Source organism: Talpa occidentalis, unplaced genomic scaffold (assembly GCF_014898055.3).
Source record: "Talpa occidentalis isolate TD23 unplaced genomic scaffold, MPIMG_talOcc4v2.1 talOcc4.11, whole genome shotgun sequence".
NCBI classification, from domain to species: Eukaryota; Metazoa; Chordata; class Mammalia; order Eulipotyphla; family Talpidae; genus Talpa; species Talpa occidentalis.
In genome coordinates this window covers 19382396-19407286 of record NW_023601104.1, presented here as the reverse complement: position 1 = coordinate 19407286, position 24891 = coordinate 19382396, and the positions used below count along the sequence as shown (strand labels likewise).

General features: G+C 39.0%; 1 protein-coding gene across 1 annotated transcript in view; it reads right to left on the bottom strand.

Moving 5' to 3' along the window:
• TMOD3 (tropomodulin 3) overlaps positions 1-24891 on the bottom strand; it is a 74476-nt gene that overhangs the window by 20207 nt on the left and 29378 nt on the right. The window contains exons 2-4 of the mRNA XM_037502493.2: positions 22075-22272; positions 17347-17503; positions 619-741 (exon numbers count right to left, since the gene is read on the bottom strand). Coding sequence (XP_037358390.1) covers positions 619-741; positions 17347-17503; positions 22075-22200 — 406 coding nt within the window. The 5' untranslated portion in view covers positions 22201-22272. The remainder of the gene's footprint in view (positions 1-618; positions 742-17346; positions 17504-22074; positions 22273-24891) is intronic.

Here is a 24891-nt window from a genome sequence, read left to right as displayed (position 1 = left end):
GTTACCCATTCCACTTTAATGAATGCAACGTTTATAAAAATCATCCTGCTCCATTCAAACATATTAGCTCTTGGGGCTACTTGGTACCAAGCTAACCCTATGCAGTTTCTCTATCTGGGAAATGGGTGTGTTTGCAGGTAAGTGGGGGAGGTCACTGGCCCAAATGAGAAACTGGGAATAATGAAAATAACAGGGCGGTTGGGAATGTTCCATATACTTCAGTAAGTTGGTAAAGCAGTGAGAACAGTTCAGGACTGGCTGCTTCATCTGCTTTCCAGTTACAATCTCCTGGGATTCTGATAAAATAAGAATGCAGTGGACCTTAGAGACTCTTTCAGTGCTCAAAATGAAACTGCTTCTAGCTGGGCACCAGCTGATGAAAGATTTTTATAAAGATTTTCAAATATGGGAACATGGGAAAAGATTTCACGACTGAAAGAATTTAAGTAAATGAAATCCATTATGTCAAGATTTTTAGTGTAAAAATACAAAGCCATATATGTGGTTGCTAATTCAATAATTCTTTGTTAGGCAAAGGAAGCATTTGTACAATGTACATGTGCTGGTATACCCTTCCCCTCCACATTCATTCACAAATTAACTTGATTTAGTTTATACCTGCAAGGTCACACAATTCTGTATCAGAAGCACTTGTCAAAGCTTCTTCTAATTCTGGATCAAGAGATACTTTTTCTTCTGTGAAAGTCTGTACAGGTTTCTGTTTAGGGATGAATATTTTTCCTGTAAAATAAAGCAGTTTGTTAATTCCATTATTACTACAACTAACTCATTTTTCAAGCAAAAATTATTTAAAGTATGTACAATTGAAGCTAAAGGAAAAAGTTAATGTTCTGTTTTATCTTTAACATGTATTTATAAGTTCCCAGGGCAATACTTTGGTGGTACAAATGGAATGAAAAAAAAATAAATTTTCCCATTGGTGGAACTGAAAATTGGCTTTTAAAAAAAAATTTATTTTCATTTATGCATTCATGCAAGAGCTGGGGTATAAGGCAGAGGTGTGGGGGGAGGAGGTGAGGGGATTCACCAGAGACAGAGTGGGGAGCAGAACAGGCGGATTTACTGAAACACACTGCTGAAGGGAGCAGCGGGAGAGACAGGAGAGGTCTGCTGTACCATGTGGGTTAGCTCCCTGGCTGGGGATCGAACTCATGGCACAGTGACTGGTGATAGCTTGACAGCGTTGATACTTTAACCCCTGCACTATCAGGGAGGCCCCAAAATTGGCTGTTTTTTTGAGTGTTACTCTAAAATAATAAAAAAAAAAAAGAAATAAAAAGTTCTATAAAATAAGAATAAATAATCTATTTTCATATTGTTAAGCAACAAAGCATTACAGTCATTTGGGGGATGTCAGAGGCAATTATGATCCCAGAAATTCAAGATCTGACTGCAAAGTAATTTCCATGTGTCCTGAGTGATATTCTGAAACTTTTGATCACCACTCCAATTGTAAGCATCAATGGATACTATCAAGGTTACCTGGTAAGAAATTAATTATTCTGGAAACCTGAAGGCTTTATTAAGTGATAAATATTTTATCATCACCTGTTCAATGCATGATAGAAAATAAGACAATGGAAAATGATAACGATATTAACTATAGCACAAGCTGACCAAACAAGATATACTCATACATGGTGGGGATGGTTTACCAAGACTGCCTTTGGTTTCTCTCCCAAGACAGGAGAAAATTCTAATAAGTGGCCTAGAAAAACCCATATATAGATTCAGAAAAGTGTCAATATTTTCTTCCTATTAGAAAACTACTAGGGAAATTTATGAAAATATGCAACCCAATGTATCTGTACAGTACTCTATTAAAATAAATGTTTGTGTGCTTATTATTGGGGCAATGTGTTACATATTTCTTGTTCAAGGTAAATATTAATAAGCATAGCCATAAGGAATTCTTCCAGGATGCGGACTACTTCTATGACTCTGGCCAAGCTTGCCAAGGTATTGTCTTCTAAACCATATAAAGGATTTAAATTTCTGATCATATACATTTTTAGTACTTCTGTTTGGTTCTTTTTTAAAAAAAATAGTTTCCATATCTGCCAAAATTCTGCACCTTTTCATACATGCTGTATATCTTTGTCCAGCAGATTCTTCGGCATTTTTGTCATAGTAAAAGTCCCTCACTGATAACCCAGTATCTGGATTCTCTGCAGGTCTTCTACTGACTTTACTTCCTTGACTCGTACATCACACGTGTTTTAAGATCTTTACCTGCTGGCATTCTGTATAAAAGTATAACAGAGGGCCTCCCTGGTGGCATGGGGTTAAGTCTCAATGCTATCATGCTATCACCGCTGAGGCGTGAATTCAATCCCCAGCCAGGGAGCTAACCCACACAGTGTAGCAGACCTCTCCTGTCTCCTCTGCTGCTCCCCTCAGCAGTGTATTTCAGTCAATTCGCCTGTTCTGTTCCCCACTCTGTCTCTGGTGAATCCTCTCACCCCCTGCACCTCTGGCTTACACCCCAGTTCTTCTGTGCATAAATAAATAAATAAATACTTAAAAAAAATAAAGGTATAGCAGAGAAGAGAAATTTTTCTTCAGAAAATGGAGCATTCCGGGCCTCCCCAGTGGCGCAGCGGTTGAGCGCTGGGTTGCGAAGCTGCCTGCGGCCTCTGCAGCGCCAGTTCGAACCCCAGCTGCTCCCGGGCCACAGGAGGAGGGTCCCACATGGCGCGCAGACCTCTCCTGCCACCCACTGCTCCCCTCAGCAGTGTACTTCAGTCCTTCTGCCTGCTCTGCTCCCCGCTCTGGCTCTGGTGAATTTTCTCACCCTCCTGCGCTTCTGACTGCACCCAGTGCATGTATAAACAAACAAAACAAACAAACAAATAAATAAAAACATGCCTCTATAAAAAAAAAATGGAGCATGCTGTTAGGCAGGGCTGAATCAAAATACTTTACAGCTGAGCTAAATCTGGGCTTTGTTTCAACTTTAGTTTGATTTAGTTCCTCCAGTGGCTTCAAGCATTTTGAGGAGGACAGGACCAGGACTTTCTCTGCAGCAAGGCCTGAGATGAGAAACCTAAGTGAAGTTCTGGAGATCTCCTGACTACCTAGTTTTGAACTGTGAAGTGTGAGATTTCTCTTGCTGTATAGCCTTGGCCTCCAGTGTTCCAGGTAGTTGGAGAACTCTCGTTGTTTTTCAGTCCTATCCCCTGCTTTTGAAGCCCAGCAGAACTTCCTGTCCCACTCTTGACTTGTCTGCTCTATACTCAGAGAAGTTGGGGGTGGCCTAGAAATGGTTTCTCTCCACTCTCCTGTCTCTCCCTCAATCTTCCTAAACTGAAAACCTATTTCTTGGGAATTTTCTCAGCTCTGTGCCATTGTCTCTGTTCTTGGATAAAATCCCTAATACTAAATGAAGATCTATAGAAAAGAACTGGGGGTGAGGTGGGGGGGGGGGGTTAAGAGCAGTCACTCTGTCTCTAGGGCCATGCTGTCCAATATTAGCCACTAAAACCACATGTAACTATTTAAATTTTGATTATTAAAATTTTAAAAATTCAGTTCCTCAATCATCTTAGGGACATTTCAAGTGCTTGATAGCCACATCTGTGGTGGCCACCATATTGGCTCACACAGATATTGAACATTTCCATCACTGTAGAAATTCTTAGTAGACAGCACTAATGTAGGCCTCCTCTGGACTCTAACATGCCAGCCCATACATGGTTAATTAAAAGTTTGTTAGAAATTGAGCTGATTTTTCCTTCTCTCTATGGTGGTTTCTTCCTTTTCCCTACATTTCAGTCAGGAGAGGAATGGAGCACTTCCCTTACAGAGAGTTTGTCCCTTTCTGGAATCATTCAGGTTTGTGTCCTTAAGCTCTCTGGCAGGTTTACAAAAACTATGATCATATAGCCTGTGCTGCTTATTTTGATTGCTATAGTGAATGTGGTGAGAATAATAGTCTCTCGTAACTTACTAAATCTGATCAGATGTCGTTCCGGTTTCCTTATTTTAAAAATGGTACTTGGTCAATCCACAATGTATATATACTAGTAAGGATGTTTTAAAACTGCGTGTAACAAAATACCCACAAAAAGGTTGTTTAAATTGGTGCTTCTCAATCTTTAATGTGCATTTTATTCATGTGATGATCTTATTAAAGTGCAGATTAGGATGCAACAGGTATGACGTGGGATCTGAGATTATGTATTTCTAATCAACCTCTCATGTGATGCTGATACTATTGACCACAGACCACACTTAAACACAGAAAAGGTTCAAACAAGAAGTATTTCTGTTATCTCAATAAACAGACAGGTTTGTGGTTGGATTAGTTAGCCACTCAATGTTAGCATCAAGGATCCAGGCTCTATTTTGCTTTGGCTGTAACCAGATGCAGGCCTTTGTTCTCAAGCCATCAGTCTCCAGATGACCTTAATAAATTAAAAATTCACAAAAATTCAGGACAAGAAGGAAAGGCACTTTCCCAAATGTCAACTTTTATAAGAAAAACTGTACAGGAGATTCCCTCTCTCGCCTCACCAACAGCATTGGGCCACATGTTCATGCTCCAGCAGCAAGGATGACGAGGAGAGAAAGCACTTGGCATTTCCAGTCTGGTTCAGAGATGGGTTATGCCAGTAAGAAGGAATTTGTCCCAATATTGAACCAAATGACCACTTCCACACTCTCTTAATTCCCTAAACACTACACTATGGCCAGAGTTACGCATTGTGCATGTTTTGTGGGAACTTTTCCAGGGTATAGTCTATGTTCTGCTCATCCCTGCACCCTTGCTAGCACCAAGTACATGGTTCACATTGCTGAATGAATACTTTCACAATCACTTCCAGTCTAACTACCTCATTTTGTATAATCTAACCGAATACCCTGGTTCCTGAACACTTTACCCAGTACTTCTGTGCTTCTTCCAATAAATCAACAGATTTCAAAAATTTTTTTTTAAAGATTTATATATTTATTTATACAAGCACTGGGTACAGTCAGAAAAGCGGGAGGGTGAGAGAATTCACCAGAGCCAGAGCAGGGAACAGAATAGGCAGACTGTTGAAATACACAGCTGAGGGGAGCAGCGGGCACGGCAGGAGAGGTCTGTGTGCCCTGTGGGACCCTCGTTGGCAGCCTGGGATCGAACTGGTGCTGCAGAGGCTGCAGGCAGCTTCGCAGCCCAGCGCTCAACTGCTGCGCCACTGGGGAGGCCCAACAGATTTGAAATTTAACATTAGCAGGAAAACTTATCCCCTCAAATGCCTATCTGTCTGATGGTATACATAACTGATTTTCTTAGTACCAGATTCTGCAGTTCTGGTAATTATTAAGTAATCTTTTAACTATTGGCTTACAGACAAAGGCAAATCCAAACATTACATCCTGTTAATTCCATAGTGGTTTCACAGTAGTTGAGATTACAAATAAAGTAGCCTGCCTTTAAATGCCATTTCAGAGTCTCCCTGGTGGCCCAAGGGGTTAAGTCTCAGCACAATGAATCTAGCAGGCAGACACTGCAGCAGGAGTTTAGTCCCAGGCCAGGGAGCTAGCCCATGTGTGGCGCAGTAGACTTCTCCTGTCTCGCCCGCTACTCCCCTCAGAGGTGTATTTCAGTCAATCTGTCTGTTCTGCTCCCCACTGTTTCTGGTGAATCCTCTCACCTCGCCCCCTACCTCTGGCCTATACCCCAGTTCTTGGATGCATAAATAAAACAATTCTTTAAAAAGAAAAATAAATAAATAAATGCCATTTCACTTTCCTGAGTTCAATCTCACCTGAATTTTCAACTATCTATAATAGTGGTCCTAAGTGTTGGGTGAACACTGGACACATGGGGAACTTTAAATATTTCTGATTTAATTGGCTTAGTGTGCTTGTTGGAACAGATGGATTTTTTAAAAGGTTCTCTAAGGATTCTAATGCATAGCAGCCACGGTTAAGAACCATTAGATTATGGTATTCACTTTTTTAAAAAAAATGTTTTTATTTATTTTGTGTAGAAGAATTGGGGTGGAAGCCAAAGGTGGGGAGTGAAAGCATTCACCAGAGACAGAGTGGGGAGCAGAACAGATGGATCTACTGAAACACACTATTAAGGGGAGCAGCGTCTGAGATAAGAGCTGTGCTATATATGGGTTAGCTGCCAGGCGGGGATCAAACTCAGGCCATAGCAGTGATAGCACTGAGACTTAACCCCTAGGCCACCAGGGAGGCCCAGATTATGGTATTCACTTAATAAAACAACTACACACGCTATCAAACAGCTGCCAATGTCTTACTTGAGGGACCAATGGAATCTAAAAAAATTATGAAAGTCTAAAATATTTATTTTTATAATCCTCATCTACATTCCATAGAAGCACTATTCATATCTAATTTTTCCCCATATATAAACTTTTACTAAGACTTAGAAATACAAAGTGGATCTGAGCTGAAAAATAAAGCAAAACACAACAAAATTTCTAAGGGCTTATGGAAATTCTGTAACATGGAATTAAGCTCTATTTCATAATAGCTCTGAAACAGTTTGGCACCTCTCCTGAAATAGTTTGGCATCACCTCCTTTAAGATAATTTCTCTGTTCATAGAGATTTTTATTACAGAGGTATTTAGCCTAAACGATACCGTGTTTTTAACAGTACAAAAAATAATAACTTCGTATTTCTTCATGGTTAATTTAACACTAATATACAAAACTATTTTTTTAAGATTTATTTATTTATTTATACAAGAACCGGGGTATAGGCCAAATGCGTGGGAGGGTGAGAGGATTCACCAGAGACAGAGTGGGGAATAGAACAGGCAGACTGACAAAAAACACTGCTGAGAGGAGCAGCAGGTGCGACAGGAGAGGTCTGCTGTGCTATGTAGGATCCTCGCCGGCCGGCTGGCTGGGATCAAACCCATGCTGCAGAGGCTGCAGACAGCTTCACAGCACGGTGCTCAACTGTCTGTGACACCAGAGGAGGCCCAAAATGCATATATATAAAAAATCTAGTAAAGAAATTAATTTAGTGAGAAAGGATATTCTAGGCAGAAATGAAATTTAGAATTATGAATACAAAACTCAAGGGACTCTCTCCAAATTGATTTACATACTTTAAAGCAATCCTTTTCAAAATCTCAGCTGACTTTTCTGAAGAAAGTGACAAAAGTCTTGCTAAAATTCACATGGAAATCCAAGGGACCCAGAACGGTGAAATAATCTTGAACAAGAGCAAAGCTGAAAGACTCACACTTCTGATTTCTAAACTTATTTTACAGAATTACTATAATACTGATACTGTTAAGGTGTGTAAGGAAAGACAATGCGATAGAATTTCAAGTTCAGAAATAAATACTTATATTCATGGTAAAGTGAATTTCTTTTTTTTTTTTAATAATAAATTTTATTTTTATATTCCCCATACAAATGCAACCCCCTTATTTTGACCCCAATCCCTCCCCTCCTGCCCCCTACCCCCCATAGAGTGTCTCTGGCTCATAGTTTTTTGTTGATTTTGATTTTCACGTAAAGTGAATTTCTGCAAGGGTATCAATGGAGAAAGAATTGTCTTTTCAACAAATAGTTCTGGGACAACTGGATAACAACCAGCAAAAGAATGAAGTTATACCCCTTCTTCATATCTTATATAAATATTAATTCAAAATGGATTACCGACCTAAACGTAAGCACTAACACTAATACCCTTTAGTGTTAAATCTCCGTGATTTTGGAGTTAGCCAATAGTGATTTAGAAATGACACCAAAAGCACAAGCAACAAAAAATACATAAATTGGACTATATAAAAATTTAAACTTTGTAGGGCCAGTGATACCATCAAGAAAATGAAAAGATAACAGAGAATGGGAGAAAAATTTTTTCAAATAATGTATCTATATAACCTGTATGATACAGTCTCATGCCCAGACTACATAAGGAAAGGTATCAATAGTAAATCAACTAAGGCAGTTTGGTGGTGGGTGAATGAAATAGGTATACACATGGAGGAGCAAAAATGTGATCCCATCCAAAAAATAAAGTAACATATACACAAAGCAAAACCCCCGCAAAAATCTAAATACCAAAAAAAGGAAACAAAAAAAACTGATTGATGCAAACCATTTTAAAAAATAAAATTTAAAAGCGGGCAAAGGACTTGAAGAGACATTTCTCTAAATAAGATACATGATACATAGATGTCTCATAGCACATGAAAAAGGCTCAGCATCATGTCATGAGAAAACTGCAAATCAAAATCATAATGTATTATTATATCACACTACTAAGATGGCTCTAATCAAAAATGCAGACAACAAATGTTATGATACAGAGAAACTGGGAATATAAAATGGTAACACTTTGGAAAACAGATTTGGCAAGTCCTCAAATTGTTAAATATAGTTACCATTTGGCCAGCAATTCTACTCCTAGGTATATAACCCAAAGAAATGAAACCATGTGCAACACAACAACCTACACACAAACATTCACAGCATTATTCACAATAGCTAAAAAAAATGGAAATAATCCAAATGCCCATCAACTGATGAACAGACAAACAAAACACGGTATGTACCCATACAATGAAATACTGTTCAGTCATAAAAATTCTACATTCTATATTGACCTTCATAGAATTGAACAATCTAGAATGGGGCCTCCCTGGTGGCACAAGGGGTTAAGCACTGCACTATTAAGCAATCTGCAGCCTCTGCAGCAGGAGTTCGATCCCCGCCTGGCCAGGGAGCAACCCACATGGTGCAGCAGGCCTCTCTTGACTCGCCCGCTGCTCCCCTCAGCAGTGTACTTCAGTTAATCTGCCTGTTCTGCTCCCCACTCTGTCTGTGGTGAATCCTCTCACCTCCCACATCTCTGGCCTGTACCCTAGCTCTTGTATGCATAAATAAATAAATATTTTTAAAAAAAATCTAGAATGATATATGCTGTAACATGGACAAAACTCCAAGACATTATGCTAAGTGAACAAAGTCAATCATAAACGTATTATTATTATTTGATTTATATGAAATGCCCAAAACATACAATTTAGAGACAGAAAGTAGATTAGTATTTCCTACCACTGGGGAACAGAGTGAGGCATGGAAACTGACTGCTAATGGGAGTAGGGTTTCTTTTTGGGTGATGAAAATGTTCTAATCTGAAGACTCTGGTGATACTTGCAAAACTGCAAAATACTGAAAACACTGAATTGTTACTTTAAATAGGCAAATTTTATTATTTGGATTGCATCTTAATAAAGGTATTTTAAAATAAACACTAAGGGGTTGACACATTAGTTTGCCTCATTAAATTTATATTTAGTCCCTAAAATACAAAGAGAAAAAAAAACTGAAACACATTGAATCAGACAGTATATTTGTGCTTCTTAGTCAAAATCAGCTGTTTTCTGAGAAATACATGATTAGCACACCGCTGAGTTGATTCCATATGACAGAACATGCCTTTCTAGACATTTGCACTAAGTTAGTCTATATTAGTGTTAAATATCTTAATGACTATAAGATACTACAAATACTGTGGATGTCTCTCATAAAGTTTAGCTTGGTTTGTACCCTTGTCTCACAGGATGAGGGAAATGTTAGGCTTTTATTCACTGTAGAAGTATTGTGTGTGTGTGGGGGGGGGGCTTGTTTTTGCAGAGTAGGGAAAAAATACAGCCAATTTGATATTACTTTTATCCAAAACTACTTATTAACGAACATACTCTTCATAGCTTCATTATGAACATCTTGATTCTGAATTGTTTTTCTTTTTATCATGGACTATTTCTTTACAGGATCCCAATCTCATTCAATAAAATAATATATAGGAATATAAATATATTTATATAAATATAAAGGAATGGGTACACAGTACATTTAATAGGCATGCATTCCTTATTCTTATTTGCCCTGGAATTTCTTGCATGTGTGTGTGAGAGACAGATATACAGAGAGATAGAGTTTTCCAAAACAAACTAACAACCCAGGAAGAGTACTGAAAACCAAGTACCTACATAGCAGTGCTTCTTAAACTCAATAAACAAAGATTGACTAGGCATGGATATTTTTGAAAACGCTCCCTAGGTAATTTTTACTTTCTCCCACTCAGACTGATAATCAGGTAAGCACTCATCTGCATTAAGTATAGCTATGAAAAGATTAGGATGTTATCCTGGATGATTTTTTAACTGAAATTATAATTCTTTATACTATACAAAATATGAAACTAAGCAATGACTAAATTAGAAAAAAATCTCTCAGACAAGTATGAAACGCCACATCCCCCACTCCCAGATGAAACAAAACAAAAACAGGGTTATGATTTTTGGTTGCTAAGAATGTTGAAATAAGTTCAATAATGTTGCTACAACTACAAACGGCAGCTAAGGAAATGCCAAAAAAACAAGATAAGAATTCATATAATAGTAAGTTAAATGCATGGCATTTATCCAAACGCATGTTTGTGCCAAGAGGGTAAAAAAAGAAATCTCTTGCCAAGATCCTTGTTATTGTCATAAAATCACAAGATATATTGTGAACCATGTTAAGTGTTTTGCCTGAAATTTCTTCACTAATTTTCATTTCTTCTGCTCTGATATCAAAGTACAGCCACTACAAATTTTGAAAATTATCCTAGCTATAGTTCCCAACCTTGTTGAATATATATAAAAAGTACAACAAGAAACAGAGACAACTCTTAGTTACTTCATTTCTATAAGGGTGAAAGGCCCTAGCTAATTTTGTGGTTAATTTATAAGCTATCTAGTTCCAGAAAAGATTTAAGGTAACTAGCCTGCTATAATCAGCAATGAGCTTTGGGACATACCTTTTGACAGGAAGAACACAAACCTCTAACCAAACTGAAGAATGAAAGGCAGATCCAAGAAAGGTATTTTTGCTTTCACCATCAACACACATGACACCTGCTCAATAATGCAATATATCCAATAAATGCTTATTCATTAAACAAATGCTTTGTGAGTTTATATGTATTAAATAATGAACAAGACACCATAAGAGAGCTTTTACTCTGGGGAACTAATACTTTAAGTCAGTGTTTCTCAATAATGAGAAAAGATGGAAGAGTATCCTCCTTCATCTCCCTTGTCTTGGCCAATGCCTCAGTTTTCCAGAATTTCAAAGAGAAAGAGTTTTGTAAAAAACTTCTCAGCATTTTTATATCTTAGGTAAAAGTTTATCTTCAAAAGATATATTTTTAAATCCTGGAATTATGTTACTGTCTTCATTTTCTTAAACATTTAGTTTCTCGACATTTTGAACATAATAGAATCATAGAAAAGACATTTTCTTTAATCTGTGCCTAGATTACTCGATACTATGATACCATTTCTACTAAGAGTTGGTTAGATTTAGATGAATTTGACAGATATTGTGCATTCTACTGAAATAATGCACTTTAAAATAGTTCTCAGTATGTCGTTTGTTAGCTGTGTCTTACTACTGCCTTAATACCTTCTTTTTGCTGTTATAAAACTGCATTATTAAAAGCAGAACATTTACTAGTGTAGGACAACATGTTCCCCAAAAGTCACCAAAGACATAATGCTTTGATCTTCACTTAATTAGAATTCCTCCTTCTCAACTGTTGACATATGCTTTCAATTTTATAAAATGTACAGTTATAAACAAATGCTTCACAAATCACAAAATAAAATTACTAATTTAGCTCTATATAGTAACTTTCAAGGGTCTTTCTTATAGCTTGTTTGGTTAGTTAAAAACATTTTGAGATGAGGGCTTCCCTGGTGGCACAGTGGTTGAGCGCTGGCTTGCGAAGCTGCCCGCAGCCTCTGCAGCGCCAGTTCGATCCCCGGCTGCTCCCTGGCCACCGGAGGAGGGTCCCACATGGCGCGCAGACCTCTCCTGCCGCCCGCTGCTCCCCTCAGCAGTATGCTTTGGTCCTTCTGCCTGCTCTGCTCTCAGCTCTGGCTCTAGTGAGTTCTCTCACCCTCCCGCGCTTCTGACTGTACCCAGTGCATGTATAAATAAACAAACAAACAAATAAATAAATAAATACATGCCTCTTTAAAAAATCCTGAAATACCAATTTTCCATTTTATGGGCATTCTCTTCATATACCAGTTCTGTGTAATTTTAGCTCCAAAAAAGAGCATGAGTGCTTAAATGAAAGATTACAAGTACAATTAATCATCATTTAATTAGTTTCAGAATGTGAGAACATAATTGACTTTAGGGATTCAAGTACCTGATCCTATTATTTTTTCCCAATTTTTTGCTTAAAAAAAAAAATGAGTAGTCATCTGATTGATTTTTTAAAAGTAATTTAAAATGAGAGATTACTATGTAATTTTGGCACATAATTTAGAGGGAGCTCAAGGAACTAAGTGATGTCATTGTAACACTCCCTGGCACAGAAAGCTAATATGCCATCAGGTACTGAACTCTGAGACCGGTCATGTTAATAGGAAAAATGATTTTTTTTGGAGACCTGTGGCACATTTTGTGGATTCTAAGTAGTCCAATTACACCAACAAAATAAAATTTTTTTTTTTTTAAAAAGATTTATTTATTTATTTATACAACCACTGGGTACAGTCAGAAGCGTGGGAGGGTGTAAGAATTCACCAGAGTCAGAGTGGGGAGCAGAGCAGGCAGAAGGACCGAAGCACACTGCTGAGGGGAGCAGCGGGCGGCAGCAGAGGTCTGCGCGCCATGTGGGACCCTCCTCCGGTGGCCGGGGAGCAGCTGGGGATCGAACGGGCGCTGCAGAGGCTGTGGGCAGCTTCGCAACCCAGCGCTCAACCGCTGCGACACGGGGGAGGCCCAAAATAAAATGTTTTTGTTTTTAAACAAAGGTAGGCTTGATGGGCCTCCCTGGTGGCACAAGGGGTTAAGATGCAACCTATGAAGCTATCCGCAGCCTCTGCAGCAAGAGTTTGATCCCGGCCAGGGAGCTACCCACATGGTGCAGCAGACCTCTCCTGACTCTCCCGCTGCTCCCCTCAGCAGTGTATTTCAGTACATCTGCTTGTTCTGTTCCCCACTCTGTTTCTGGTGAATCCTCTCAACCCCCACACCTCTGGCCTGTACCCCAGTTCTTGTATGCATAAATAAATCTTAAAAAAAAACAACAACAAAGGTTGGCTTGTAAACTCTTTCAGAACTAGGAGACTCTACTATCTGGAAAGCCATCCTCAAACTGAAAGTCTATCTCTGTAACAAATTTGGGACACAACCCAGATGTTCAGACTAAAGAGTCACTTGGAGAGATATCTGAGGAAAAAAACACCAAGCTCTGGATTTTCAGAGCTTGAGAGGGGATTGCTAATAAGATACACATGAATTATCCTGCAAATGTGATCAAGATCTCAGAGATGAGACCCAAAGAAAGGAAGGCATATTTGTGACTACTGATACCCAAGGCTAACTGATTTAAGAATGAGAGCCTGGGGTAGATATGAGAAGACTATTTGGCTTTTAGTCATACTTCAAAGTAGAGCTATACAACCAAAGTTCCCGAATTGTTGAAGCTAAATTTGTACTTCTTCAGGTCTGCGGCACTATAATGACTTAAAATGCTGAACTCCATCAAGTGCAGTGTGGTAGTATTTGTTTCCATCAGATGAACTGCTGAAACTCAAAAACCTCACTTCCAAGTATGACTGAGACTGGCAATCTCGTTTGATAATAACACCCATATGACCTTCATAATGATACTATAAAGGAATTTTACAGTGATTTCACTTTATCCATTAACAAATTTTGTCCTCACAAAAAAAATGTAGGAAGTAGGCAGACACCCAGACTGTATGATTCCTTTAGAAGTTATGATGCTGGTAACCTTTAGGAAGAAGGGAAAAGTGAGTGGGAGGAGGCAGAAAGTGACTTTCTGAGTTGCTGACAAAGTCTTGATAAGCGTGGAGATTACATGGGTGTGCTCACCATAGAATTCATTGACCTGGATCCATCTGATTTGTACATTTTTAGTAAGATGCAATACTTCAAAAGGTTGACTATGTTAACAAATGCCAAGGTTGTAATTATTACAGCATAGCTTGCAAAAATAATTATTTAACAAACAGACATAACTAAAAGAAGCAGTGAAAACACGGGATGCATTATAAATAGATAACCACTAATTGTGAAAGCAAAATCATTTGCTTTTTAATTTACCTCCATTTATTTTATATCAATCTGAAACCTAAGAAACAAGATGAAATTTTAAAAGGTTAAAAAGGAAACAAATCTGTACTTTAAACTACAGTTGAATATCGATAAGCATTTCTTCGCTATTGTCAACCTTATTCCTCACTGCTATGATTTCTCCCTATGATCTTTTATTTTCCACTCTCCTCTACCTTCTTTCTCACCTCCTCTAATCCTCCAAGATTTTCTCCTAGGTAACTGGGGATTATGGAACAGCAGCATGCTAGAGGGCTTCCTGGGTCAGTTCAGGACAAATGCAGCGCCTTCTCATCTCTTTTTTTCCCCTTCTTGTCCTCAAAGTCCACCTTTTTTTCTGCCATCTCTTTTCTCTTAATCTCTCCCACTGTTTCTAACACCATTCTTCTTCCTAATTGTAATCCAGCATCCACCTAAAACATGTATAATAGTAAAAGGTGATCAACCTATATTTATTCTTATAAAATTATGGTCTTCTATATAAACCAGATTGAAACTATAAACAGTGTTATAGGTATGGTTGTACGGATTAAAATACAATCAACAGTCTCCTGCATGACACAAAGGAACAGATGCTTTTGCCTTTCTACTTTTGTGATTCCCCATACTTCAAAATACTGCATTGGTTTTCATTCTTTTTCTGGCTCCAAACACCTGAGGAACATGCTATCTCTTACAATAATGTGTCGATTAATTTTATGTGCCAATTTGGTTGTGCCATAGTACCCAGACATTGGTCAAATATTATCTGGATGCTTCTGTGAAGACCTTATTTTTTTTCTTTTGAGATTAGCATTTAAATCAACGGACTTTAAATAGTCATAATGTCATAAACTCCATCCTATCAGCTTAAAGCCTTAATAGTACAAAGACTCCATGAGCAAGAAGGAATTCTGTCAGCAGACTACCTTCTTTGGACTTGAACTGAACTTGCTGACCTACTCTGTATATTTTGGACTCCCTAAGTCTCAAAAATGAATGAATCAATTCCTTAAAATCAATTAGTCCCAACCTGTAGATAGGTAGGTATGTAGGTAGGTAGGCAGACAGATGTTACACATGTACGCACATGCTTTTGGTTCTGCTTCTCTCGAGAACCCTAACACAAGTAGCTATGGTAGGGACTCAACTAGAGATAAGGTGAAGAAGGAGACCACAGAAAAGTAGAGGGGTTAGAGCTCATAGATAATTTTGAAAAGTGGGCCTCCCTGATGGCTCAAGGGGTTAAGACTCAACCCATGAAGCTATTCTCAGCCTCTGTAGCACGAATTCAATCTCCGGCCAGGGAGCAATCCACATGGTGCAGCAGACCTCTCCTGATTGGCCTGCTGTTCCCCTCAGCAGTATATTTCAGTTGCTCTGCCTGTTCTGTTCCCCACCACCCCCCACACCTCTGGCCTGTAGCCCAGTTCTTGTATGCATAAACAAATAAATCTTTTTTAAAAAAGATAATTTTGAAAAGGCTCGATGCAGACCTTGAAGACTATCTACTCAAAAATCATTCACCAGTCTTCCTCTACTATAGACAATGGAACATTAAAATAAACTTTTCAGCTTTCCTTGCAGCTAAGGAGCAGTGATACAGCTGTGGCCAATATTCTTGAGAAGTGCTTCCTTCCCAAATAAAAAGCTTAAGCCTCACTGAGAAAAGCACTACATTCTTACCATTCTCCTTGCCCGGAGCATTACGGATTTAGATGTAAACAAAGTGCCTGGAAGAGTCCTTCAGTTCTATTACTTCCACTACCATTCCTCAGTATTCCTTCCATACACAAATATCCTAACTGTGCAAGTAGAATTTGACTTCTCTGGCCTATCTGTATTGAAAGCGGAGAAATTTAACTTCATGTTAAGTGTTATTATATACAGATCATTTACGTCCTATGCTGTATTCAGTTGCCGCTAAAGATACATGTGGTCTGCTATGGGAGGGACTTGGACTAGGAAAAGTTTCTGAAAGTAATGATTATGAAGCATTGGCAACTGTAACTATGAATTATTAAAGAAGGCTAGAAGATAGCCTTTAAAAACAGTGTTATATACAGATCATTTACGTCCTATGCTGTAGTCAGTTGCCGGTAAAGATACATGTGGTCTGCTATGGGAGGGACTTGGACTAGGAAAAGTTTCTGAAAGTAATGATTATGAAGCATTGGCAACTCTAACTATGAATTATTAAAGAAGGCTAGAAGATAGCCTTTAAAAACAGTGTCTGAAAATAGAGCCTTCATGATTTTTTTTTTTTTTAAAGATAGGAAGACAGTTTATTTTTTCAAAGATATATTTATTTATACAAGCACCGGGGTACCAGCCAAAGGTGCGGGAGGGCGAGAGAATTCACCAGAGACAGAGCAGGCAACAGAACAGGCAGAAGGACTGAAACACACTGCTGAGGGGAGCAGCAGGAGAGACAGGAGAGGTCTGCCACGCCATGTGGGTTTCTCCCTGGCAGGCCGGGAATCGAACCCATGCCGTAGAGGCTGCGGACAGCTTCACCAGAAGCTGTGAACAGCTTCACACCACCGCGCTCAACCCACTGTACCACCAGGGAGGCCGGAGCCTTGATGATTTTATAGCATTCCACCTTAAAGATAGGAGTCAATATAGAGCAGTGCTCTATCTGTCATACACTAGTGAATTAAAATTTTTATCTCAGCATATTTTTGGCAATTACTACAGTAGAGGATTAAAGAATGTTATATAAAATTGCTGTGTAAATACTAACAAAATATTAAGCAGGAACTTATTGGTCAAGTTGATGAAAAATGTACAAGAAATTCCCAAATTACCTAACAAATTTTTAAGTCAAAAGTATCTTTAAGGCTAGCAATCATGCACCTCTGAAAACATTATTTTCTCCAGACCTATATATATAAAAAAAGAATCAGGGCATCCCTGGTGGTGTAGGGGTTAAATCTCAGGGCTATCATCCTATCACCACTATGGCCTGAGTTAGATCCACGGCCAGGAAGCTAACCCACTTGGCGCAGGTCCTCCTGTCTCACTTGCCGCTCCCCTCAACAGTGTATTTCAGTAAACCCACCTGTACTGCTCCCCACTCTGTCTCTGGTGAATCCTCTCATGCCCTGTACCTCTGGCCTACAACCCAGCTCTTCCATGCATAAATAAATAAATCTTATAAAAGAAAAAAGAAAAATTAAAGCTATCAAATAACGTTTTCATATTCTGTTTACCTTTTTTTTCTCCAGTGTAGGGCACATAGTCTTCCCTGTCCTTATGCTCCAGTGCTTCCTTCTCCAGATATGAAAGGAGGTGTTCTCTGTCAAACGGCCCCGTAGCAGACTTTGATGTCTGGTTCTTCTGCCGGAATCCTGCAGGCAGTAGGGCATTCTACAAAGAAAATGAATCCGCCATTATACTCACCCAGAATACTAAAGCTATATGCATCCATAGATTAACCATGTAAGAATTCTAAATTAGAGTGTGAAGTAGGCATTAACTACTTTGTTCCAGAATGTTAAGGTAGCAATGTAAAAGAGTTCCCAAGTTGTTTTTTTTTAAATTAGGCAGAACTGACTTACATTATTATTTTAAAAAAATAGGCGTATACAGTGCCTCCTTTCAGAAAGTATTAAACTAGCATGAACACCCTTTTCTTTTTAAAATGTTCTGGGTTAGTAATTAAAAAATCATGTTTCTTAATGTTTAATAATTGCTCAGCATAGAGGTATACAGAAAATCTATTACAAAAAATGTGAAAGACTAAATACATCGTAGTCTATCATAATGACTACCATTTCACTGTAGACTTTCTCATGATAAAAAAAAAAACATGCATACCATACAGCAGGATATGAGGAAATCAGTGTTTACCTGTTTATGTTTAAATACAATGTGAAATGTTCACCTTCTATGTGTATGTATATGTGCACACATCAGCACTAGAAAGGATTTGCAAAAAGCACTCTCACTGCTAAAAAAATTCCGTCAGTTTACTGTTCCCCATCTCCCACACCATTACTATGGCCCACACTAAGATGCAAACTTGCCTGTAATTCTGCTGTACATTAGTTTTCCAGCTGTTGTTCCTGGACCATGGATCACTTCCTTACTTCTCACTCCCCCCTGCCCTCCCAATGTGTTATCCTAGTCTCATCTCCATGCTAGTCACACCATCAATTCCCTTCCCTTTCCTCACAGTGGCCATAGGCCTTCCCTGCAAGGTTCTGTCCATCCTTTGTTGCTACTCATTTCTCAGCCTGCAGCTCATTTCCCCCAAGGAAGTTTTTCCTATGCTCTTGTGGCAGGACTATTTAATTGATGTCTACTGCCCCACATTTCTACCATCCTGCATCAGAAAGGCAAAGACCACATTTGTTTTGCTCACTTTTATATCCCTAAACCTAGCACAGTGCCTCAGATCTAAAGGTTGTTCCCAAATATTTACTGAATAAAGATTTGAGAAGACTTTAAGGAAAAATGCTCATTAAAGAAAATTAATAAGTTAGTTTCCTTCACCATCATTAGGCTTACATGTATGTGTTGCTATTTCATAATGACAGTGATAGAGCTACACTATTTTCTCCTACTCAAACCCATGTCAAATATCCAGGTTTTAAACGATGTTAGTAGGAATTCTAGTTTCATAGTATAGCCACTGACCATGAATGAATGACAGTTAACTGGGTTTGGAGGCTATAAACTTGTGAACGAAGTTTCAACAGAGGAATACCTTAATCAACTAAGTTAACAGATCATAATTACTTAAACAGATAAAAATCTCATTAAAATGACTGTTACTGGGCCTCCCCGGTGGCCAAGGGGTTAAGCACCATACCAGGAAGCAATCCGCAGCCTCTGCAACAAGAGTTCAATCCCCAGCAGGCCAGAGAGAAACCCACATGGCGCAGCAGATCTCTCCTGTCTCACCCGCTGCTCCCTCAGCAGTGTATTTCAGTCACTCTGCCTGTTCTGCTCACCCCCCATGTCTCGGCCTGTCCCCTAGCTTGTATGCATAGATAAATAAATCTTTAAAAAAAAAATGACTGTCACTAAAAAGCACATTTCTCCCTTCAGTGGAACTCTGTTGTAACTATATGTTCCCAGCCTGCAAAATGGAAAAATAGCTTTTGCCTAGGCTGGCCATCTTTTTTGGAAATAGATGCTTGGAGAAAATGTAGTAAGTTAGTTAATAAATATACTGATATAGCATATAGAAAGTAAAATGGCCCTCCGAAATGCAGTAAGGCAACATAAACAGCCTTCATCTGCTCTTCTTTACCTACCTTCTGAGACTTTGTGAGTTACAGTGGTATTTCTCTGGTTGAATTAGCTGCTTCTCCCTTGTCCTCTTTTCTTGTCTGGTTCTTTACTGATACTCTTTCTAAAACATACACCCAATAAACATCACTGTTCATTTAGTCTTAACTAGTAACAGTATCTGAGGCTGGGGAAGCTGGAATACATCCCAAGGTTAGAACTCATTTCCCCATACAAAAGGTTATTGATTCGCAATTTGTAAATATAAATCATCAACTTCTAGACCTATGGCAGGGGGCATGCATTAACTGGGGACAACTACAGTTTAACAGAAAGACCACAGGGATCAATTAGACAATGAAGGATCCAGTCTCAGTTCATTCTCTAATTGCAATAACTGAGGCAAGGCACCTAACTTTTATTTTCCATCTGTACAACAGAGGGCAAGCATTAAATTAGTATTTCTCAGTCAGGGTGTTTTTGTCTCCCAGGGGATTTCTGACAATGCCCAAAGATGTTTTTGGTTGTCACCACAGGGGAAAGCAGTATAATCATGATTTTTATTTTCTGTATTTTATGATGCTGTGACATCTTGGGGGACTTGCTAAACCTAAAAAGACTGCCCCTCCCAATCTGGGGATAGGAAATTACTCCTCCCACCTCCAGTGTGGCTTCCATACATAACTCAACAACCCAGAAGTCCCCAGCCACCTCCTTTCTCTTTTGTATATCATGTCAATATTTCCCCTGCCTAGGGCCAGGAATTAGACAGCTAAAGACCACTCTGTGGCCCAAAGCCCACTGAAATTATTCAAACTACTCAAGCCCAAACTTGTACAAATTTGCATACCCTGCCTGACTGGTTCTGTCCTGGAAAATCACAATAAAGGTTCTGGGCACTATGCTTATTCCTTACTCCTTCTATTGCCTACCCAAGCCAAGTACTTCCCTTGTATATCTTGGTATGCCTACTGCTACTGGGAACTATATGTAATAAAAACTCTTCTGGCAAGGGAGTTGTCTCCACATGTCATTTTACCATACCCAATAAGACAAAATCCCGGGTATATTTTAAACAGGGTTTTTGACATGTAGTTAATGGAGGCCAGGGATGTTGCTAAACAACCTACAATGCAGAGGGCACTATAAAAGCAAAGAATTTTCCAACCGAAAATGTTCACAGTGCCAAGGTTGAGAAGACCTGGACTACATGAACTCATATTTTGCCTAGTTCTACAGGCAACAGATTGAAAGGAAATTGATGTGATATGATCAAAACAATGTTATCCTAAGTTAACCCTCAAATTTCCTATGACAAATATGATTAAGGAATTTGATCTATGGAACAGGCATGCTATCCAAAATGATGAAGTAATGGTGAGAATATGAGTGTAATTTTCAATAAAAATACTCCATCAGGAAATAAATGTGTGGTAGTTAACAAGAACAATTTTAGAAAACAAGCTGCACTTTAATCCTTAAAAGACACCATAAATCAATGTCTTAGCATAAATAAAAATGTGATCAAGAAAAGAAGACTAGCATGCGGTCTTCAGGTTAAGGAGCCTTACATAATCTTTGGGTTCTCCCCTCCCTGCCTCTCACCCTCCCACTTAATACATACCAGGGAATAGCAATTCAAGAAGGGTCAAATTATTCGTTTGTATAATTTATATGAAACAGCATCCATTTTTCAAATTAAAACATATACACTTATATTTATATAAAAATACTCCACCAGGAGAAAATTATACTCATATTGTCAGCATTATTTCATCATTTTGGATAGCATGCCAGATAAATATATACACAATATATATGTTCAGGTCTGCTCCACAGTGGGCTGCAGTACTGCTGAAAGCCTACTTAGATCTATCATACCAAGGACTAGAAACTTATTCAATTTGGTCAGCATCTTTCAGAATGGTAATAATCAGATTTAACCATCTAGAGACACTGTACACTAGTGTCATCCTGATTTTGAAGTTCTGAAAGAGGTAGAAGTTGGTATACATCAAAGAGCTAATTAATCATCTGCTGCATTTTACCAAAAACATGTCTCCCTGGCCAAAGAAAATAGATTTCAGGAGAGAAAATTTCAGATGTTTGAATATAAAAATGTTAGAGAACACAGTTTAGAATAGTCACGTCAACTAACAACAAAAACAAAATAAGATGAAAAAACACACACAAAAAGTTTAAAGGCAGATTTTAAAAAAAAAGAACAGAAATAAAAGTATGTAAAGATATGGAGGCAGAGGGCCTCCCTGGTGGCACAGGCAGCTCAGTATCGCACTGTGAAGCTGTCCGCAGCCTCTGCAGTGCAGCTTCGATCCCGGCCGGCCAGGGAGATACCCACATGGTGGGGCAGACCTCTCCTATCTCGCCCGCTGCTCCCTTCAGCAGTGTATTTCATCAGTCTGCCTGTTCTGTTCCCCGCTCTGTCTCTGGTGAATCCTCTCACTCTCCCGCACATCTGGCCTGTACCCCGGGGTTCTTGTATAAATAAATAAATCTTTTAAAAAATTTTTTTTGAAAAAGAAGATATGGAGGCAGAACTGAAGAAAGCAAAAATTGCACTTAGATAAAGGAGAAGGGGATGGGTATGCCAGGAACACTTCATGAAAAAGCTAACTGCTCAAAGGCAGCTACTTAGTTTCGAAGGGTCTGAAAGTTATTTCTTTTGTTTAGCTAGCACCAACCTCAGGGTCAAGATCATCCAGCACAGTTTCCAGTTGTTTCAGTTCTATTTCTGACAGATTCTCCAGGAGCTCATCTTCATCAAGGTCCTTGTACTTTTCTAAGTCCTTCCGGAATGGTAGCGCCATGATGTGCAGTGCTGGGAGTCACTGAAGTTTTGCGATTCAGCTCAGTCAGAAGATTTCTACGTTTTCTTAAAGCTATGAAGAGAAAGAAACATGAACATTTAAAATGACGAGTCATCCCCCCTGCTTAGATATATTATTAGGTTAAATAAAAATCTAATTTCTTGGGTCATATATTCGTTGATCATATATCACACTACTTTGTTTATGGATCATTCAATGCCTCCATCTTTTATTTTTGGTTGATTAAGAGGAGTAAGATTCAAATCCTTTAAAACAGCTACCTGATAGAAATTTTAATTGCTGATAATTGAATTTTAGTGGGAAAGAATTTATAATATGTGCCATAACAAAATTCTTCCCTAAATGACTTTCTAATTTCTGTTACCAGAGTACTTTCCTTAAGCACTATATGTTTAAGGCACATTTGTTCTACTGTACATTGTTTAGGGAAACATTATTTCCTGACTTAGGAATAACATAGGACAGTATAAAAATTCCTACATTTCCTGTGGGATGAATGGCTGCACACCACTGGAAATTAATATTTTGTTTTTTTTTATTTTAAAGATCTATTTGCTTATTTTTTTTTATTTATACAATAGCTGGGGTATAGGCCAGAGGTGGGGGAGAGTGAGAGGATTCACCAGAGACAGAGCGGGAGCAAAACATGCAGGCGGGCGCAACAGGAGAGGTCTGCCACGCCATGTGGGAATCTCCCTGGTGGGCCAGGAATTGAACCCTCGCTGAAGAGGCTGAGGACAGCTTCACAAAGCTGCACTCAACCCTCTGCGCCACCAGGGAGGCCCTGGAAATTAATATTTTGGAAAAGGTTCTCTTTTTAAAGAAAAAAACATAGCATTCTGAAAATGTTTTAGTAAAATAATCAGAATTCTGTGGGGACATGGCACCACTACTGGGTATGATCATAGGAAAGGACCATCACCACTCCTCACTGTGTGGAATTCTCCCCAACAGCTAGGAGGTGACTCAATCAGCACCATCTTTCTAGATACAGCAGGATTTATTCTACACATAGGAAAGGAGACTTAAAGTAAGTTCCACAAAGAGTGTGAAATAAAAATAAAGCATTTCTTTAAATGCTTGCCATATATGTGGAACAGTTGCCTCATAAAATGTTCCTATGTCCATAGAGCACAATCCTTACACTCAGTGATTCAGCTCAATTTTCCTTGGCTGCAGAACGACCAGTACTTCAAAGTCTGGATATATTTTCTTTGGGTATATTTCTTTTAATATCCCCTTCCCTCAAGTTTTTCCAACCTAATATTTCAACTAATATATTTTCCTCCTCAAACATTTTATGGATCCTTTGATATGTTTTCATCTCCTAAGAAGAAAGGTAAGTTCACCACGGGGGTCTGTCAGCTAGTGGCCTGATGGGCAACCACCTGGGTCCAATAACAAGCAAATTAACAGAACTGTGCTTATGCAGAGGTTAAGTTGCCGGCAATTTGAGTAACTGCTCAAGACAGGTCTGGCTTGCACCTACTCTGCTGGCACCTCATCGAGTTCAGTAGTTACCAGTAGTTCCAGACTCTTTCAAACAAATTATTGTTATCATTTCTAAGTTATAAACCTCCACTTTGTACTTCCAACTTTAAGATAGTTGTTTACCTTTACTTTTTAATAGATGCTTTTAATATATTCTGGATACAAACTTCTGTCAGTCATATGTAAAAATAATTTCTTTCATTTCCGTTCAAATCTTACTAGTTTATTACGGTATATTCTATGGGAAATCTTTTTTTTTTAAGATTTATTTATTTATACAAGAACCAGGGTATGGGCCAGATGCGCGGGAAGGTGAGAGGATTCACCAGAGACAGAGCAGAGAACAGAACAGGCAGACTGACAAAACACACTGCTGTGGGGAGCAGCGGGGGAGACAGGAGAGGTCTGCCGCGCCATGTGGGACCCTCGCCCGTCGGCTGGGATGGAACCGGCACTGCAGAGGCTGTGGACAGCTTCACAGCGCTGTGCTCAACCGCCTGCGCCACCAAGGGAGGCCCTGGAAAATCTTTTTTTAATTTATGCATACAAGAGCTGGGGTACAGGCCAGAGATGCGAGGGGTGAGAGGCTTCACCAGAGACAGAGTGAGGAACAGAACAGGCAGAATGACTGAAATACACTGCTGAGGGGAGCAGAGGGCGAGACAGGAGAGGTCTGCTGTGCCATGTGGGTTTCTCTCTGGCCGGCCAGGGATTGAACTCATGCTACAGAAGCTGTGCACTGCTTCATAGTGCGGTGCTCATTAACCCCTTGCGCCACCAGGGAGGCCCCTATGAGAAATCATTTCTAAATGATTTTTGTTTAATATTATTTTAAGAAATTTACTTCTTTAGCTTTTTGTTTTTTCTGTTCAAAATAATGGAGAAACATTTCCTTTGGAGTCCAAGCATAAAATGTGCCAAGTCAAGAACTTCCAGGTAATACAAGCACATTTTCCAAAAGCTTCAGTTCTACTTCCATAAAAATCAAAAACAACTGGTGCTCATCCTTCCTAATGTACCAATAGTGTTCTTTCCTCAGCTGCTGCTATTGGCTAACGTGCGTATATCTTCCCTCTCAGCTCTCCTCCTTGGCTTTGGAAAGCCTGTGGTCTGACAATGTTCTGAACATTAGTAGAAACAGCTTAACAACTCCTTGGGAAAGAAAGCTCTGGGAGTAGT